We start from the raw sequence: 19,370 nt of genomic DNA, 5'->3' as shown, positions 1-19,370 counted from the left end.
CCCGTGTCCCCGCACCCTGCGGGCAGCTGACCCGGAGAGTCCAGCCCCCCCCTCCGCAAACCCGGGGGGGAAGGTGCTGCTCGCCAGCACCCTTGCCAGGATCAGGCCAGCGGGTGACCTGCCTGGTTTGTCCCCCGAAAGCTCGGGTTGGCTTGGCTGGGGGGTGGTGGCAGTGGGCACCCTGAAAGCCACCGGCTCCCTGGGTGGGAGCAGAGGGCTGGGAGGCAGCGGGGTGCAGTGCGGTGCTGAGGGGGAGAGCTGGGGTGCACGGGCACAGGGCGGCGAGGAGGACAGTGAAGGGTGTTTGATGCATTGCTGGGATGCAGGAGCTGCCTTTGTGGAGAGCATGGTCCAGAGACCCCAGCTGGGTTTGGGGTGTCTGCAGAGGATTGGGGCCAGCCAGATTTTACCTTGACAAATGTAACTGCGGCAGAAAAGACCCATCCATCCCCAAATTCCAGCCCCGTGCTTCCCCACAGCAGCAGCAAAACCATCCCAGATTTCTCCCCAACGCAACCGTTTCTGAGCAGCCCCGAGCAGCCCTGTGCCCCGGGCAGAGCAAGGTTCCTGCTGTGCCTCCTCCCCATCTGCGAGTGTCTGCGTGACCCGACTGTCCCCACGCCTTGCTTCGCCCGAGAAACCTCTGTCACCACATCCTGCTGCTCCCCCATTGCTGTCACAGATGCTGCTGTGGCCAGTACGTGGCTCTCCAAATATCAGTTGTTTTTCCATGGAAGAAGGTGTCCCCTCCCAGTGACTCGTGCTGAGCTGCTGGGTGACTGCCGATAAATCCCTCTTTGCCTCAGTTTCCCCTTTGGGGACACAGTCCCTGCAGGCCTGGACCAGCAGTTCCAAGCCTGGTCAAGCCTAAAACCACATTTTTGGCCACTTTCCACTGTTGTCTGGCCACTGCTGCCGCTGGGGCGCGGCTCCGATCCACGACCCAGGAGCTCTGCAGGCTCCACCGGTCCCTGGGGAGCTTGGGCCAGAGGGGCCAGGGACAGACCCCGGGCTTGTTTTGGGTGGGGATGGCTCCTTCCCGGTCACAAGGGAGACATGGCTCCCGACAGCAGCTCTGGGAAAGAGGACCCCCGGGGAGGGTGGCAGCGCGGCGGCTCCCTCATGCCAGGGTCTGCAGCGCCGGCCATCTGCAGTGGTCTCACACCTGCGCCCACCGCGCGCTTGGCACCGGGTGGGCATGTTCTCTCCAGAACCTCCCGCCCGCGAGCTGCCGCCGCGCTCGTGTGGACCGAGGCTGGCACAGGCGGGGCAGAGCAGCCAGCCGGAGCGGGACCGCGTGGGCTGGCAGGCACGGGCAGGGTTTGCAGGCAGGAGCAGGGAGGGCAGGTCTGGGCACGATGGGGATGGGGGTCCTGAGGAGCAGCGGGGGGACCTGATGCTGCAGCCTCCTGCTGGATTCGGCCCTCAGCTGCAGGCAGGGTGAGGGCAGGGAGGTGGTGCTGAGCTGCTTTTGCCTCCTCTCCAGAAGATGCTGCAGCCAGGGCTTGGCTCTGCAGCACCGCCTGTGATGCTGCAGGGACTGGCCAGCTGGGAGGGGAAGGGGCCAGAGCCCCCGGGTCTGGATGATGAGCTTTGCCCTCCCCAGCACCCACAGCCGTGTTCCCTTCAAGCACCCAACCCAAGCTCTGCAGCAAAAATGAACCCTGCAGCAGCTTTAGGGGGGGGTCCCATTCTCCTCCCCAGTCTCTCCATCCCTGCTGGCTGGAGGCACTCAGGGTGGACCCTGCCCTGGGCTGCCGGGAGCTGCGGGGACTCTGGCGGGGTTGACCCCAGAAGCGGGCAGGGCGGCCGTGCCCCCCCCAGCAGCAATCCCTCCCTCCCCCCATCCCTGGTCGATGCAACCCAGCATTCGCATAAAATCAATGCCCCCTCCCCTGCTCAGGCTGCAGCCACCCCAGGGCGAAACACTTTAACCCCTTCGCCCCTGCCTCGGGGCACCCATGGGGGGAGAGGGGGAAAGGACAGGAGGACGGAGGCCAGGATGAGGGTCCCTGCCTTCAGCCCCTTCACACCGGTCCCTGCAATCCTGGGCCCCGCTCTCTGTCCTCGAGAGCTTTCACGCTCACGACACTGAAGGTGAGAACTGGGGACAGACTGCAGTGACGTGACCGTGGTCCTGCAGGGATTGTGGCAGCCCGACAGCATGTAAAAGCACATGGCCAGATCCGTGCGGGCCCCCGGGACACGGCACGGTCAGCACAAACCCTCTGGCTCAACCCTGCCCCACTGCTGCCACCGGCACTGCTGGGGATGGGGGTCCTCAGCTGGGGACACGAGGGGGGGTGGCATCGTTTCCCATCGGGAGGGCAGGATTTGGCCCAAGCTGCAGGAAGGTGAAAGCGGAGCATGAGGAGGGCAGTGGTGGGGAGTCCCCATCGCCACCCTGCCCCTCCACACCAGGCCAGGTCCCAGATTTGGTTTTATTCCTTTTTAAGTGAATTTTGCGCTGGAGGGAATTGCCAGGTTGGCAGCCAGCAGAGCACAAGGGTCTGATCCTGCTCACTGCTGCCCAGGTGTCACCTTGCTGGGCAGCCGGAGCGTGGTGGGATCAGCCCCTCCGCGTGCCCAAGCAGGCAGGAACAGGGATCAAGTCAGGGTTGGCACAGCCAGGGCTCAGCACACCAGGGTCCATCCGGCAGTGCCCATCAGCCCATCGCATCCTGGATGGAGGGGCTGCCTGTGGACATGGCGAGGGTGATGGTGAGCCTTCCTCCCCACCGGTGCCCAGCTGCTCCCTCCTCCCACCCGGCTCTGCTTTCCAGCCTTCTTCTCTCCACAGGTGCCCGCCACGGCCGTGCAGCCGCATCCATCTCCTTCCCAAGCCAGCGCCCAGCAGCTGCTGCCTGGCCCCCCCACCTCGGCCAGGGCGCACAAGGTCGGGGTCCCCATAGCCCCCTCCGAGCCAGCCCTGCTCTACGAAACCTCCAGTTGCAATTAAGTGGGAGACTTTAATTACCAGGGCTGAGCTGCGGATGGATCCTGCCCAGCACTGGTGCTAGGGGGCACAGGGGGGGACCCCAACCCTGCAGTGCTGTGCCCGGCTCAGGGAGCAGGCTTGAACCGGGGTGCTCCCCCCAGCTGGAGGGCCCTGCCACCCACATGGGGCTGGGGAGGTACAGCATGTGTGTCCCCGTGGGCCTGGGGACAAGGGACACATTGCGTGGGTGAGATGTGTGCACCCTACACAAAGGGAGAGCTGTTTTGGGGTGCTGGGCATGTGTCAGAGCCTGTGTGCACTGAATATTAGAGTGTGTGTGTGTGTGCACACGCATGCACGGAGCAGGGCTGCACTGAATGCACGCGTGTGCACACCCAGGACAGGCGGCGTGCATGTGAACACGTGTGCACTGAACACATGGGTGTGCACGCCAAGCACGGGGGTGATACAAAGCGGGGGGCAGACGGGTGGGCAGAGCCAAGGGGTGGCACAACCCAAAGCCCCAACCTCCCCCAGGCAGGGGGGTGTGATGAGGATGCTGCCGTGGCCGTGGGGTGCCCCACGTGGCCCTCACCCCCCACGCCTGTGTGGCCCTGGGTGCCCAGCCCCAGGCGTGGGGCAGCCGGAGCCGGTGGCTGCAATCTGGCACCAGGGCTCTACCCGCTGCGCTCCGGTGCCAACCGCCTCCTCGCCTCGGCTGGCGGTGCCACGCAATCTGCTCTCCTCGCCTGGCCCCCCCAGCACCGGGCACCGTGCCACGCTGCCCAGCCAAGCCTGGCTGGGGGCCTGGCCCTTCCCGGAGGGATTTTTCCCTGGGATGGGGAAGGGGTGCGGCTGCATCCAGCCCTGCTCCACTGCGTGACCCTGTGCCCAGAGGATTTGCAGCCCTTGTAGGAGTTGGGGTGAAGCGGAGCTGGGGAGGTGCCCAGGGATGGTGGCATGTCCCCAGGCCCCCCAGCGTATCCCCAAACCCACTGGCACTGGCCTCGTGCCCCTCTCCCCACCTGCCCAGGGCCTCCCCCCTAGCCTGAGCCCCCCCTGGATGGGGCCAGGGCCAGTCCCCCCTTCCCACCAGTGCTGGGGAATTCATTAGCCGCCACAGCTGGGCCCTGCTGGGGAGGCCAAGCTGCAAGGAAAATTAACCTTTTCTTCCCCAGCCTCCAAGCACAGGACCCCCCCACTGGCATGTCTGCCCTCACACGGAGGAGGGTGCCAGCATTTTCCCCTGGCCAGACACCCCCCCTGCTAATTAAACCCAGGCTGCTGCCTCGTTAACGCACATGCCTGCAAGCTAGCAGGAGGGGACAGTGGGGATGCTGGGTGTGGGGGGGGACTGCCTTGTGTGGGGGCAGCTTTGCAAACCCAAATGCTTCCCAGCCTGCTTTTCCAGGCTTTTCTTTGCAAGGGGAACTGACGCTGCAGCCCTAAATGGCTGGAGGGGGGGGTGGGGGCAGGGGGGCCTTTCCCTGCTTTCCCCCACGGGGGTGGCCCCCCCAGCCTGGGCTATGTCTGTGCCCTGGGCTGGAGAGGGTGAGGATACAGCTCCCAGTCCTGGCTTGCTGAACCTGGGAGCCCCCCTGCATGGGGATGGGTGTCCCCACTCCAACTCCTGCAGTGCAGGGTTGCCCCCCCCCCCCCAGCTCTAGCCACCCCCCAGCCCACCCTGCCCACTGCCTTATACCCACCTGGGGCAGCTCCTCAACCTGAGGGGGGGGGAAAAAGGACTCAGGTTCCCCCCCCACACACACTTGTTAGAAAGGTTTTATTTCTCTCTATTTACAGACTGGATTTAAAAAAAAATAAACAACAAATCCCTCCCCTCCTCTTCCCTCACCCCCCCTGGATGGCACTGGCCACCCACAGCCCTGCCCCATGGGTGCTGGGGGGCTCTTGGCCATGGGGAGCAAGGCTGGGGCCAAGCCTGGGACTACAGGCACCCCCCTTTAGGAAAGGGGGTGCCCAGGGGGGCAGCCGGCCCCCCAGGAGCCAGCTGGCAGGGTGGCATCCCCCCCCACCCCAGCACCATCACATTCACATTGTGCCCCGAGTCCCCCCCCCAGCCCCCTGTAACGCTTGCCGCAGCGGTTTGAGCCAAGCTGCAGTGGGGACCCCCCTGAGCGCCGTGGGGGTAACCCCATCCCATACCCCCCTCCTGCCTGACATGGGGCAGCAGGAAACAGCCCCTGGGGCAGAGCTGTCCCACCCCAGCCTGGGCCCCCCAAGGACCCCTGGCCCCCCCGGGACCCCTTGTTTCCCCGCCAGTGCAAGCAGAGGTTTATGGCTTTCAGGACTTGGCTCTACTATAAGGAGAGGAGATAAAAGGGGGGAGCAAAAGGATCCCCCCAAATACCCCAGGGATTCCTGACGGTGAGATGACTGCTGGGTGAGGGGTATAAAATCTTATAAATTAAAGACAATATAACGGGGGGGGGAGGGGGAGGGAAGTTGAGGTGATCTTCCCCAGGTCAGCACCAGGATTTGGGGAGCTGAACCCCCCAAGGTGTGCAGAGCTGAGCTGGAGGAGAGGAGATTGGGGTTGGCATGGTCCCCCCTCCCTGAGGCTTCTGCTGCTGCAGGTCTAGGGGTGTCTGGGGGGAGCACAGTGGGGTACCCCCCCCTCCCCACAGCCAAAGCACTTCTCAGGTTCAAAGCTGGGTGTAAAGGCAACAAGAGAGGGGTAAGGGGGGCTGGGGGGGGGCACAGCTTTGCCCCCTCTCTGAGTCCAAAATCCTTGTGCAAAGCCGGGGGCACCCTGAGCATCCCCTGACAGGCATTATTTTTTTGAGGGGGGGGCCTGCACAAGCAGACGGAGCAACGTCCCCCTGCAAAAAGGGGGAGGTTTTCCCAAAAGCCACCCCAGAGCCCGGCTGGGGGGTGCCAGCAGCAGGTCACTGGTTGTCCCCCGGCTGGTACTGGGGCTCGGTGGCAGTGAAGTAGTCCTCGAGGAAGGACTGGAGGTACTCGAAGGTGGGGCGCTCCTCGGGCTCCCGCTTCCAGCACTGCACCATCACCTCGTGCAGGGAGGGTGGGCAGTTGCTCGGGCACTGCATGCGGTACCCCCGCTCCACCTGCTCCAGCACCTCCCGGTTGTTCATCCCTGCGTGACAAGGACCCCCAGCTCAGTGACCAGCACCCCCACAGGATGAGCCAGTGGGGAAACTGAGGCACACCAAGGGACACAGCAACGTTGCCCCGTGGTTTGGATAGGAAGCCTGGCGTAGCGCTGGTCTCTCTGATGGGGAGACTGAGGCATGGGGCAAGCCTTGCTGGTGGCAGCGGGGGAGGGTCAGCCCCTGCCCGGCCTGCGCCCTGCTGCCCAGCCCACCCCAAGGGTGCCCGCTGCCATACCTGGGTAGGGCACCCGGCCTTTGGTCACCAGCTCAGTCAGGAGGATGCCGAAGGACCAGACGTCTGACTTGATGGTGAATTTCCCAAAAAGCGCGGCCTCGGGGGCCGTCCACTTGATGGGGAACTTGGCACCTGCAAGAGGAGGCAGGTGAGCCATGGCCAGGGCACCCTGCTGCACCCACATCCAGGGCCAGCACTGGGGACAGCCCGCAACTGGGACACCTTGCACTGGGGACATGCTGCACCCTGTACTGAAGGTGTCCTGCACCCAAGGTACCCTGCACCGGGAGGATCCTTCACCAGGACACCGTGCACCAAGGGCACCCACCACCCAAGGTACCCTCTGCCTGGGGTACACCACACATGGGGCACCCTGAACTGGGGACACCCTGTACCTGGAGTACCCATCCCCTGGGACACCCATCCCCTGGGGTATCCATCACCCAGGATACCCATCCCTGGGGGCACCCAGCCCCTGGGACACCCATTGCCCAGGACACCCAGCACTGGGGATGACCAGCTCCGGGCCCAGGGTGGGATGCAGCACAGAGGGGACAGGGCAGCCGTCCCCACAGCAGCAGGGCACCAAACCGGCTCACCCTGGCGCGCTGTGTACTCGTTGTCCTCGATGAGGCGAGCGAGGCCGAAGTCAGCGATCTTGCACACCAGGTTGTCTCCCACCAGGATGTTGGCAGCGCGGAGGTCCCGGTGGATGTAGTTCATCCGCTCAATGTAGGCCATGCCCGCCGCGATCTGGCGGGGGTGGGAAGCAGTGAGAACCCCCCAGATGCAGCCCCTGGGTGCACCCCCACCCTGTGCCAGCATCCCCGGTACCTGGGCAGCCATGTCCACCAGCTGGGGCAGCTTCAGGTAGCGGCCGTCCCCATCCTTTAGGAAATCCAGCAAGCTGCCTGCAGGCAAAGGGTGCCAGTCAAAGCGCCTGAGAACCAGCCGTGCCCACCCAAGGGTGCCCACCCCCTGCAAGCCCCCAGCCCTGGGACCAGCTCCCTGCCCACCCCAGCTGTGCCCAGGCAGGGTGAGGCTTGTAGAAGAGCTGGAGGAAGGAATGCTGGGGGGTCCCACGGGCAGTGCTCCCCCCTCACCCTGGCTCATGAACTCGGTGACGATGTAGATGGGCTCCTCCGACACGACGGCGTAGAGCTGCACCAGCTTGTCGTGCCGCAGCCGCTTCATGATCTGAGCCTCCTCCAGGAAAGCCTCGGGTGACATGGTGCCCGGCTTCAGCGTCTTCACCGCCACCTTCGTGGTGCCATTCCATGTGCCTGGGCCGGGGACACAGCGTCACCGTGAGCTCAGGGGACAGCCAGCCCCAGCAGGACCGGACAGAGGAGTGCGTGGATGGAGGAGGGTATGTGGATGGAGGGGTGCATGCTTGCATGGAAGGATGGATGGATGGAGGGTGGGAGGGATGCATGGAGGGTTGCATGGGTGGAGGAACAAGGAAATCAGGGCAGGGCAAGGAAATCCCACCCAGGACAAGGAGTCCCCCTCACCCCATGGCATGGGGACAAGGCACCTGTGAGTTCATCTCCTAATGCCAACCTCACCCCATTCCCCATCCCTCCACGGGGGAGCCTGTGCCAAGCTGCCATCCCCCCCAGCAGTGGGTACCGCTTGGCATCCCGTGATGCTGCCTGCCAGGGCAGGACCGGACTGCTCCTGCCCCCCCTGTGCCCCCCACCCACTGGCCGGCTGGGCCAGCCTTACCCATCCACACGTCTCCGAAACATCCCATGCCGAGTTTCTTGTCGAGGCTGATGGATTCCCGCACTATCTCCCAGGCGTCCTTAGCTAATCCCAGGGTCTGGGGCTTCATAGCGGGGCACGCGCGGGTTAGCAGATGGCACAACCCGTCGTTATATTCTGCGGGGGGGGGGCAGGGAAGGTAGGAGGGAGGGAGGGGGTGCGATGGGATGAATGCAGCATGCATGCCGAGCGGAGCGAGCATGGGGCACTGGAGGAAGAGGATGGCAAAAAGGGGATCCCTCGGCCTGGTCTTGTGCTCCCATCTGAAATGGGGGGCTGCTCACCCATGCAGGGACATCACGTGGACGCCCGGGGTACCTGTTGTGACCCCAGAGCAGGACACGGGACTTATCCCCATGCCGTCAAACTGGTGTCGCTCAGCCTGCCCCAGCAGGCAGGAGCCCCTTCCCCAGGGGTGGGGGGTGCCAGGCCTGGGGGTGCCCCTGCCATCCCCCCCCCCCGCTCTCCCCAGCTTGCCCACCAGGCCCTACCCATCCACACTTCCCCGAACTGCCCGTTGCCCAGCTTCTTGAGGAGCTGGAGCGACTCGCGGGGGATCTCCCACACGTCTTTGGTTTTGACCGAGAGGTCGGCCAGCCTGGGGGTTCCCTTGTGGCACGGCACGGCCAGGCGGCAGCACAGCCCAGCCGCCCGCTCTGCGGCACCGGGGTGGCAGGGGCAGCCGTCAGCCACACAGGGACCCCCGCCAGCCCGCTGCACCCACCCACTGCCCCAGGCATCGCCCAGGCTCCTGCGTGGTCCAGTCAACCCCTGACATGCTCACATATAAATGGGGTTCACCCCCCTCTGCCTCCCCCGGGATGGCCCGCACCCCCTCGGGCTGTGCTGGATCCCCAGTTCCCCTGGCTGTGCCCATGGCTCGTGCCCACCCAGACCCAGGGGCTATTTAACAGCTCCGGAGAGCCTGGGTGCTCCCTGCACCCAGGACTCAGAAGGGGGGCACCCCCGGGGGGTCCCCTAATGCCACCACCAGAACAGCCCCCTCCTACCGTTAAACCCAGTTAGCCCAGATGGCTATCTTTTGCCAAAGGGTAACCTGGGCTCTCCCTACCCCTCTCCACGCCACCCGTGCCCCCCCATCCCACCCTACCTATATAGTGCTGGACCAGCTGCTGGACGGTGTCAAACTGGGCACGGGTGGTGATGTAGTAGCCCCCATTGTCCAGTTTCCGAATCTTATAGTGCTTCACGTGGTCTCCCTTGGCCTCGTCCCAGTCCCGGATGGAGAGGGAGTAGGCTCCTATGTGGGAGCACAGGGCAGGGTGGGTCAGGGAGGGACACAGGGCGCAGCCCCCCGGTGTCCCCATCCCTGTCCCCGTACCTTTCGTTGTCTCACTCTCCCGGATGAGGAAGGTGCCCCTGCAGTTGCCATGGCACAGGAGCTGCCGCTCCGCATCCTTGCGCCCGATCTTCCCAAAGTACCACCTGCCATGGGGCCAGGCTCAGCGCCGGGGGGGAACCACCGTGGGACACCCACCCACGGGCCCCCTTGCCAGCACTGCCAGGGCTCGCCGGGAGTGCCAGGACACCTGGGTCCGAGGCAGATGGGGTTGGGGTCTTCCTCCACCCCTGAGCCCCCCATACTTACTCTTCTGCCTGGATAGAGTCCACAGGGGCCACGTAGTTGCTGGGGATGTAGCCCGTGGTGCCTGTGCTCAGCGACCTGGCCTCCCACCAGTCACCCTCCCTGGGGAAAGAGGAACAAAGAGTGAGGAGGAGGGACAGACGGAGGCACCTGGCTGTCCTGCCCTCCCCACCCCGCACACAGCACCCCCAGATCCCGTTCTCCCCCAGCACAAGGCCGCTCAACACGACACACGTGGCCCTGGCTCTCTTGCAGGTACCCAGCAATGGAGCCGCAGCAGAGCTGGGGTCCCCAGCCTGGGTCCTGCACGGGGTACCCATGCACGGAGGCACCTCCCCAGGGTGGCACTGGGGTGCTGGGGGTGGCAGGGGCCTAGAAGGGCTCACGTGTTGTTGATGATGTGGAATTTCTCCCCTTTCTGGAAGGTCAGGTCGTCCTCTGTCCTGGCCTCATAGTCGTACAGGGCGATGAAGAGCGTCACACCCCCACCTGTGGCGCACGGAGGGGGCTGCAGTGAGCCCCCAGGATACCCCCACACCCCAGCACTGCAGGGGTGCAGCTGGACAACCCCCCCAGCACCCCAGCCCCACTGACCTGTGATGCCCCCGCTCCGCATTTGCAGCGTGTTGGAGGTGCAGAGCCCTGGCCCCGTGAAGGATGGAGCCGAAGGCACTGCCGTGCCGTGGAAGTTGTTGAAGTCAGGAATGCGGGTGAAGATGGCGCTCGGCTGCGTGGGGTCGGGGTCGTACTGGGAGGTGAGAGGTGGGGGGGTGCCCACCTCGCCCCCCACCTGCCCTTTGCCAGATCCCTTCTCTTTGCAGTGCACACAGCCCATCCTGGGCACGGCCTGCGGGACAGAGGGACCATGAGTCCCGTGCTCCCCCCAGCAGGGCACATGCACGTGCACAAGCGTGTGCACACCTGGTCCCAGTTAGAGGCACTGGGGTGCATGCATGGGCCCCTGCCCACCCCCACACTCACCCCAGCCCCAGGAGGAGCGGGGTGTTGCCACCCCCTGGCACAGCAAGCTGGGTGCCTGGGCTGTGACATCAGGACTGGGCTATGAGGAGAGCTGTGCTGCCCAGGGGGACCCTGCTACCCCTGGCACCCATGGGGTGCTCCCATCCATGGCGACCCTACTCACTGCGATGACTCCTCAGGTCACTTCAGCTGCTCCATGTCACCTCGGGGAGAAGAGGCACCTGTGGACACCAGGGAGGGCATCAGGCAGAGGGCAACACCCCTGCACGGGCTGCAACACCCCTGCACGGGCTGCAACACTCCTGCATGGGATGCAACACTCCTGCATGGGATGCACACCCCTGCACGGGCTGCAACACCCCTGCATGGGATGCAACACCCCTGCACGGGCTGCAACACCCCTGCATGGGATGCAACACTCCTGCACGGGCTGCAACACCCCTGCACGGGCTGCAACACTCCTGCATGGGATGCAACACTCCTGCACGAGATGCAACACCCCTGCATGGGATGCACACTCCTTCACAGGCTGCAACACTCCTGCACGGGCTGCAACACCCCTGCATGGGCTGCAACACTCCTGCACGGGCTGCAACACCCCTGCATGGGATGCAACACCCCTGCATGGGATGCAACACCCCTGCACGGACTGCAACACCCCTGCACGGGCTGCAACACTCCTGCACGGGCTGCAACACCCCTGCACAGGCTGCAACACCCCTGCATGGGATGCAACACTCCTGCACGAGATGCAACACCCCTGCATGGGATGCACACTCCTTCACAGGCTGCAACACTCCTGCACGGGCTGCAACACCCCTGCACGGGCTGCAACACCCCTGCACGGGATGCAACACCCCTGCATGGGATGCACACTCCTTCACAGGCTGCAACACTCCTGCACGGGCTGCAACACCCCTGCATGGGCTGCAACACTCCTGCACGGGCTGCAACACCCCTGCACGGGCTGCAACACCCCTGCATGGGATGCAACACCCCTGCACGGACTGCAACACCCCTGCACGGGCTGCAACACTCCTGCACGGGCTGCAACACCCCTGCACAGGCTGCAACACCCCTGCATGGGATGCAACACTCCTGCACGAGATGCAACACCCCTGCATGGGATGCACACTCCTTCACAGGCTGCAACACTCCTGCACGGGCTGCAACACCCCTGCACGGGCTGCAACACCCCTGCACGGGATGCAACACCCCTGCATGGGATGCAACACTCCTGCACGGACTGCAACACTCCTGCACGGGCTGCAACACCCCTGCATGGGCTGCAACACCCCTGCACGGGCTGCAACACTCCTGCACGGGCTGCAACACCCCTGCATGGGATGCAACACTCCTGCACGGACTGCAACACTCCTGCACGGGCTGCAACACCCCTGCACGGGCTGCAACACCCCTGCATGGGATGCAACACTCCTGCACGAGATGCAACACCCCTGCATGGGATGCAACACTCCTGCGTGGGCTGCAACACCCCTGCACGGGCTGTAATACCTCTGCACAGGTGGCAACACCCCTTCTAGGGCTGCAAGCTCTTGCACAGGCTGCAACACCCCTGCATGGGCTGAAACCACATCCTTGAGCAGTTTTTCTCTTTTTCTCCTGCTGCGTCCTCAACAAACCGACCGCCTCCCGCCAAGGGCAGACATGTCCCCCAGCTGCCCCAAAGCAGGGCGAAAAGGAGCCTTCGGAGTTTCCCCATCCCCTCTGCTCAGCCGGGGAGCCGGTGTCCGGCGGCATGAGGGGCCCTTCTGGCCTCGCTGCGGTCGGGGCCAGTCTTCCGGACGGGTCACATGTGGCAGCCAAGGTGTCGCAGGAGAGGAAATCAGTCCTCCCCTGCCATGGCTGCAAGGGGACATTTCTGTCCCCAGCCCTGTCACCTCCCCTGGGTGCTGCACACCCACCCACCCCAGTCTGCCCAGTTTGGACTGGGCAAAGCTTTCTGGCTGAGGGCTCTGCAGCAGTACGGCAGAGCTCACCCCATCGCAGCCCAAGAGTGGAGGGAAGGTGCTGAGCAGCAGCCCTGCGCCCGCTGCCCATCCTGGGAGCGCAGAGGACACAGGATTTGGGGCAGATGAGACGTTTCAGGCATGTTTCCCCTGTCACAGTCTGATTCACTTTCCTTTCTCTCAGCTGGGAGTGGAAAGGGACGTCCCTCCCCCTTCCACCTTCGCTTTCGACACCAGCAGTGTGGCAAGGCCACGGCCGTTGCGGACGGGGCAGTGTTGCCAAATCCGAAAGGGCATGCCCCTGCTCGGGGTTTTTATTTTTGCTGACAGCAAGTGGCTATTTCAGCTGACTAACACCCCCAGCTCTCGCAAATCCCGTCCCCTCTGGGTGGGAATCACCCACCCTGTTGCCAGCATCACACAGAGAAACTTCTCATTTTGCTGAATTTCTGTGCTGAGTGTGGTGGCAGTGCTGTCACAGCGGCCGACAGGGATCAGGCGGGCACGGAGCATCTTCTAGGCAAGGACAAACCCAAAATATCGCTGCACCATGGGCTCTAGCCACTGCTTGTGCCATGCTTAGCTGCCACACAGCAGCATTGCACCCATGCTTCCCCTTCTCTGGGCACCCACAAAATCCCCGAGCTGGTCCCTGCCACCTCCTAACCAGGCAGGGTGGCACAAAAACGGTCCCTTTGCATCGTCTGTGGGGACGGGATGCAGCTGGCCCCATGTCTGATGGCTGCGCGCTGGCATCTGGCCCCAGCTCTCCCGAAAAGGTGCTGCTCGGAGTCTGGGAGCAGATGGCAACCGAGCCCTTCCCACACCGGCTCTACCGGCACCAGTCCCAGCCGAGCTGCCAGCTCCCGCCCTGCGCTGAGACCCAGCCAACTTGTCACCCCCGCCGCTGCCCCCGCCCCGCCGGGCACGGCTGGGCACGATGCAGCCGCATCCCTGGCCGCCTGTCCATCTGCTCCTGACCCCCCCAGGCACGGGGCAGTTCAGCCCCACTCCCAGCTCCCAGCCCGGGTGCCATGTCCTGGTGCGCAGCAGTGTCACCCTGCCTGTCACCCCCGATGCTGAGGCACCCCGTGGGTATCGCCCTCATCCCCTGCCGCCATGCTGCTCTGGAGTATAACAGTGATGGAGGGGTCAGGCGCTGGGGGGATGCGGAAATACAGGGGCTTCTGGAAACATCACGCACCCTGTGCCATGGGGACGAGCCAGGGTGACATCTGCCAAGCTGGGGGTGGGCCCCTGGCACCCAGGCACACTATGGCTCCCCAAGGAACACGCCAGCGGCAGAGGGGCAGCTGCCAGAGGAACCCAGCCGGCACCTACGCAGTGGGAGGAGGAAGCAGCAGGAGCACGGCATGGGGAAGGAGGTGGAGGAAAAGGATGGTGCGGCAGCCACCAAGGGGAACCCCGGGGCTGGCAGGTTCCCAGGCCTCGGGGACGTGGCAGCCAGGGGGGCTGGGCAGGGACCACAGCAGGGCTGAGCAGCAGCTGCAGCCCCTTGGGTGCTTTGTGCCCCCCCCCGCCTTGTCCCACCCCCTCCGCCCTGCACCCCTCTCTGTCCTTTGCCTGTGGCCCTGCACGCCGGTGGCTGTCACCACCCGCCTGCAGCCTCCCTGGTGGAAGAGGAACTGAGACTGCTGCACAGCCCAGCACGGAGCCCGCCCAGGCTCCTCCATCCATCGCCCTGTGGCTCTGGACCTCCCTGGTCCCAGCGGGGAAACCGAGGCATGCAGCAGCTGCAGCGCAGGAGGGGAAGGCGCCTCATTTTGGGTGGCTCATTGGGACACATGACCCCAGGCCATGTCCCCATCCCACACCCAGGACCCCCACAAACCTGGGGAGGGGACAAGAGAACACATCCCTCCTCTCCACCTTGCTCCTTGGCCCAACACAGTGGCAGACGGTGGCACGTCCCTGCTCCCTCCCCGCTGCCCCCAGTCCCAAGCCCAGCAGTCCAGAGCCGAGGCCCTGGGGTAGAGCCCTGCCCCTGCTCCAGTCCCCCCAGTTCACCCCATGCCTGGCGAGTCCTCTGCAACTCCCAGCGGGGCATGGCAGCCCCTGGCCCAGCTCAGCCCTGGTGGGAGCAGGTTCCCCGAGGACAGTGGGTGCGAGGAGGGATGGGAAGGGTCCTGCTGTGGCCGGAGAGATCCACACCACGAGCATATGGCTCCAGAGCCCGGCGAGACACGGGGACGCCGGCAGAGATGGCGGGATGGGAGCAATGCTCTGCTGGGGACGTGCAGACGGGGTGACCGCTGCAAGAGCATCCCCCGAGCGTGGGTTTCCCAGTGGGGCATCCCACCCCAGTTGGGAAACCAGCAGGCTGGGAGCACTGGCGGTGCCCATCAGCAGCGCGGGTGGCGGCCCGGTGCTATTCCCGGGCACTCTCCAGCAGCGATGCCTGCAGGGACCCCCCCTCCCCTGCCTGCCCTCCAGCAGGACAGGGTTCAAAGGGGACCACTGCCCCCCAGAACCAACTGTGCTCTGGCTAGGCGTGGCCAGTGCCCAGCTGGCATCATCCCTGTGCCAGCCCCAGGAGGCGGCAGGGTGCTGCCCCCTCCCCAATACCCCGGGGCAGAGGAGGCAGGACTTGCCACCCCCCCAAAAGCAATCTGCCCCCACAAGCCCACCCGGCAGCCACCAGGCCCGTGGCAGGGGCTGGCCCCTGGCCCCCTGTCCTGGGAGGAGATGCCCCCCTCGGCCTCCCAGCCCCATCGCTGGCTGGGAAAGCAGGATTTCCGCTGGAAGAAGAGCAATTCCCGGATCCGAGGGGCTGCAGGGGCGGAGGGAGGGAGCCGGCCAGGGCTCCAAATACAATGTCCCGGGAGGAGCGGGGCGGGGAGGGAATTGTGCAGGGCAGGAAGCCGCCAGTTCCTGTCCCTCCTTGGGACACACCAAGGACTGGGACGAGGCAGAGCTGCAGGGAGCGGGGGGAGCACCCACTCCGGCCAGGGTCTGAGCCCCCCACAGCTGCCCCCAGCCCTGGCAGGGCAGAGCTCAGCCCCCAGCATCCCCCCGTCAACACCTGCCAGGCTGGCATGCCGTGGGCACCTGTGGGGCTGGGGGAGCAGGCGTGTGCCCCCCATCCCAGTGTTCCCTGGGGTGCCATGACCTGCCCCCTCCCCAGCGCTTGGGTCGGGCACAGGCGAAGGCACCATTTGCCTCCGCAGCCTCCCCACTGCGGCGTTGCCACCGATCAGTGCCGGGGGACGAGCTGGAGCAGGCGGCTGCCTCCAGCCCTCCCCACACTGCCGCCCAGGGCGTGCTGCCCCTCGCTGACTTGCTGCCCCCCGGGACAGGGAGGACAGGGGTCTCCTGCCCGCCCGCCCCCAGGCTCATTGCAAAGGCTGATGTTGCCTAGGGGGGAGCGGTGAGGGCAGTGCCCAGTGGCAGCCCCCCAGCAGCCCCACGGCCAGGGGCATGGGACCTTCCATCCCCACAGCTCAGCGCCCCATCCCACCCCAGTCCCATAGCCAGCCCACACAAGGGGAAGACAACTCTCAGCACCCCCCCAGCACATGGCAAGGGGATTGAGAGACCCCTCCCCAAAGCAGGGGGCCGAGCACCACCACCACCCAGCACCCCACACATCCCCATGCATCCCTCCTACCGTCAGCCCTCCTGCTCCGGCTCGCATGGACCCCCGCTCCCACGCCGCACCCGGCTCCCGACGGGACCACAGGCCAAGGTGCCAGCACAGCACCCCAAACCGCCCGGCGTGGGGGGCTGGGGTGGCAGGGTGGGTGGCAGGGCAGGGCAGGGTGAGGTGGGCGCTGCGGGGAGAGCGGGGAGCGCCTGTGCCTGTTTCCCCTGTCTCTTCGGCAGCTCTCGCAGCCGAGCAAGAGCTTCCCCTCCCCTCGCCCCCCCTTCCTCCCCGCGCTCCCAGCAATGGTTCATTGTACCAGCCAGCCCAGCCGGGGCGGCCGCCGGCTCACCCTCCGGCATCGCTAGCCCGGGCCCACCGCCTGCCCGTGGAGGTGGCACGGGGTGGGACAGGTTGGCATCGGGGGTCCCTCGGTGGCCGGCAGCATGGGGGGACACCGCTGTGGCTTCCCGAGCTCTGCCTGCTGGGATTTACAGGGAGTGCGTGGGGATCTGTGGGATCCAGAGGCAGCCCGCGCCAGGCTGGGGTGCTGCCCGCACCCATGCCAAGGCAGATCCTGGCATTGCCCCCCTGACCCCCCTCCAAGCCAGCACCCCCGGGGACAGCACAGGGACAGCATCGCACACGGGGGGCTTCGACCCCGCCGGGGACAGGAGCAAGGTGGCCGTCTGATGGCAAAGCACAGGCAGAGCCACCCGGCTGCCTGGCACAGGGTCTCTGCCGCGATGGCTCTGCGGGGACGCGGTGAATCCACAGCAGGGCAGATCCGTGGCGGGGGGGGGGGGGGGGGGGGGGGCAGCAGCCCACCTTGCCCAGCCGATGGCAGGTAGCTTGGGACCATGTCCCAGGGGGGCTCCCGCTGTCCCCCAGGCTGGGGTGCAGCTCCTGGCCAGCTTGAGCAGTTGCTGTGGCCATCGATAGCCCACCCGATCCTGGACCCCTTATTTACTCCTTGTCCTGATAAAGTTGCTGGTGGGAAAAGCCCAGGATTTGGCACGGGTCACACCAACCCACAAACTCTGGTGAGCTCTGGGGGAGGGGGTGAGACCCTCAGCACCCTGTCTGAGCCCCCCCTGCACCCTGCCTGGGCCCCCTCCCAGCACAGGGCGCTGAGGCACCTGCCCTGCAGACAGAACCTCAGGCTTTGGGCACCCTGACCCCCCCAGTCAAGGGGGTCTCAGTGGGGCTTCCTCGCTGGGGGAACCCGCCCTGCAAAACCGGGGTGCAGGGAAGCCACCCCTCCAAGGCGCGCACACACACGCGCGCACGCACACAGACACAGACACAGACACACACACAGACACACACAGACACACACAGACAGACACACACACAGACACACACAGACAGACACACACACAGACACAGACACAGACACACACAGACACACACAGACACACACAGACACACGCAGACACACACACACAGACACATGCAGACACACACACACACACAGAGACACATACAGACACACACACGCAGACACACACACACAGACACACGCAGACACACACACACAGACACATACAGACACACACACACACACACACACAGACACACACACAGACACATGCAGACACACGCAGACACACAGACACACACACGGCTGGAAATACCCTCTCCAGCTCTCCCTGGGCCCAATCCTGCACAGCCCCGGCCCCCAGCCACCCTCTCACCACAAGGGACAGTAACAGTGAGGGGCTGGTGGTAATTTTATGTGCCCCCCCCTTCCCCCCGCCGCAGTTTCCTGCATAGGCTGTGCTCTGGGAGGGGGAGGGGGGATGCTGAGGGTGCAAAGGGAGAGTGGGGGGCTGCGGCCACACTCCAGCCTAGAGCTGGCTGCATCCCAGCTCAGCCGCCCCATCTCCCTGCAGAGCCGGGCTGGATTGCATGCTGGTGGATGGGGGTCCTTGCCCACCTCTCCAGAGCCTTCCTCCTCCTCCTCCTCACCCTGTGGCTAGCCCTCAAAGACTGACCGCTTTCCTGTGTGACGGTGAGTCTGGCCCCAGCGTTTCCTTTTCTCACGGAGGGGGGAGGCAGGGCTGGCAGAGGTCCCAGGTCCCCACCAGGATGGGGACCTGCCCCCCAGGCTGATGCCACACTCACCTTGTCACCCCCCAACTTGTCTTGGGACCACAGCTCCCTTTTAATTCCAGCTTTGGGGGTTTTCGGGGCTCTCTGAGCCTTGCTGGGGTGGGGGATCCAGCCCCTGTCAGGGTTGGAGCCAGCCCCTGTCACTGTGGGCACAGCAGGGACAGGGGCTGTCATCAGCGGCCACCTGCAGAGTGCTGAGCCCCTCCAGGCTCTACCTGGGCTCCCAGGACCCATCCCAAATCCTGGCCCCAGGTGTTTCTGCCCAGCTTCAGCCCCTGGGAGGGCATTTGCCCTCCACCTTGAAAAGAGCTGGCTCAGCCTTGTGTTGTTGTCTGTCCCTTGTCGTCCCCCCCCAGCTGCCTGTACCCCAGCAGGGTGCTCTGGCACAGGACAGGTGCTGGGGTGCCGGAGATGCTGAATGCCCACCCCCAGGGAGCAGGCAGCATGGGGCAGGGGGCCTCGTGGGCTCTCCCATCCCTTGGGATCCCTACCTGGCATGGGACATCCCCCTGGGCTGGGGAGTAGCCTTGCCAAGAGGGCTCCCAACCTGCTACCTGTGTGCGGATGGAAATTGGGGTGGTGGCATGTAAATCCCCCCCACAGGAGTGTCCCCATCTCTGCCCCATTGTCTGAGGGGGCAGGGGACCCCCCAAAGCCCTCAGAGGCAGGGAAGCGTGTGGGGGAAGGTGGGTGGCTTCCCTGGGTTGGAGGTGATGCTCCCTTGCCTTGCTAGACCAGGCTCTCTCTTTCAGCCCAGCTGCTGCCCTGTGCCTCAGTTTCCCTCGTTGCAGCCAGAGAGGCTGAGCAGCAAGGGGTGACATGCATCATTTCTAGCCCCCTGCCCAAACTCTGGGTGCTGGGGTGGCTCAGCCTGTCCCTTCAGAGCTGGCTGTGGGGTGCTCACATTTCCCTGTGCCCCATGGCCAGCTCAGCCCTCCTTTCCCTGCAAGCCCCCCAGCAAAGGGTTCCCACTGCTCCCAGTCTCGGTAATGCCAAGCTGCTCACAGCCCTGCTCCCCTGCTG

General features: G+C 65.1%; 1 protein-coding gene across 3 annotated transcripts; it reads right to left on the bottom strand.

Moving 5' to 3' along the window:
- Positions 1-4,705: 4,705 nt before the first annotated feature.
- On the bottom strand, positions 4,706-17,902 carry FGR (FGR proto-oncogene, Src family tyrosine kinase). Of its 3 annotated transcripts, none has more exons than XM_056332864.1 (13): positions 17,870-17,902; positions 10,825-10,882; positions 10,275-10,527; positions 10,067-10,169; positions 9,684-9,782; positions 9,417-9,520; positions 9,186-9,335; positions 8,566-8,730; positions 7,411-7,590; positions 7,142-7,218; positions 6,907-7,060; positions 6,308-6,439; positions 4,706-6,056 (listed from the first exon to the last, which is right to left on the bottom strand). In XM_056332864.1, exons 3-13 carry the CDS (start codon positions 10,513-10,515, stop codon positions 5,848-5,850), a joined length of 1,614 nt encoding a protein of 537 aa, XP_056188839.1. In that variant the 5' UTR covers positions 10,516-10,527; positions 10,825-10,882; positions 17,870-17,902; the 3' UTR covers positions 4,706-5,847. The 3 variants fall into 3 exon arrangements, with proteins under 3 accessions (XP_056188839.1, XP_056188838.1, XP_056188840.1); XM_056332863.1 differs by lacking the exon at positions 17,870-17,902 and adding an exon at positions 16,260-16,492; XM_056332865.1 differs by lacking the exons at positions 8,566-8,730; positions 17,870-17,902 and adding exons at positions 8,036-8,191; positions 16,260-16,490.
- Positions 17,903-19,370: the final 1,468 nt, after the last annotated feature.

Source organism: Falco biarmicus, chromosome 3, assembly GCF_023638135.1.
Source record: "Falco biarmicus isolate bFalBia1 chromosome 3, bFalBia1.pri, whole genome shotgun sequence".
NCBI classification, from domain to species: domain Eukaryota; kingdom Metazoa; phylum Chordata; class Aves; order Falconiformes; family Falconidae; genus Falco; species Falco biarmicus.
Note: the sequence above shows the minus strand (reverse complement) of the source record. Positions and strands in the feature narration are given on the sequence as shown.

Excerpts from the sequence above, each read along its gene's own strand:
- FGR (XM_056332864.1), bottom strand. The coding sequence starts at position 10,515 with ATGGGCTGTGTGCACTGCAAAGAGAAGGGATCTGGCAAAGGGCAGGTG. Across the intron at positions 9,336-9,416 it reads GGAGAGTGAGACAACGAAAG|GAGCCTACTCCCTCTCCATC; the intron begins GTACGGGGACAG and ends GCTCCCACATAG. Across the intron at positions 7,219-7,410 it reads CACCGAGTTCATGAGCCAGG|GCAGCTTGCTGGATTTCCTA; the intron begins GTGAGGGGGGAG and ends CTTTGCCTGCAG.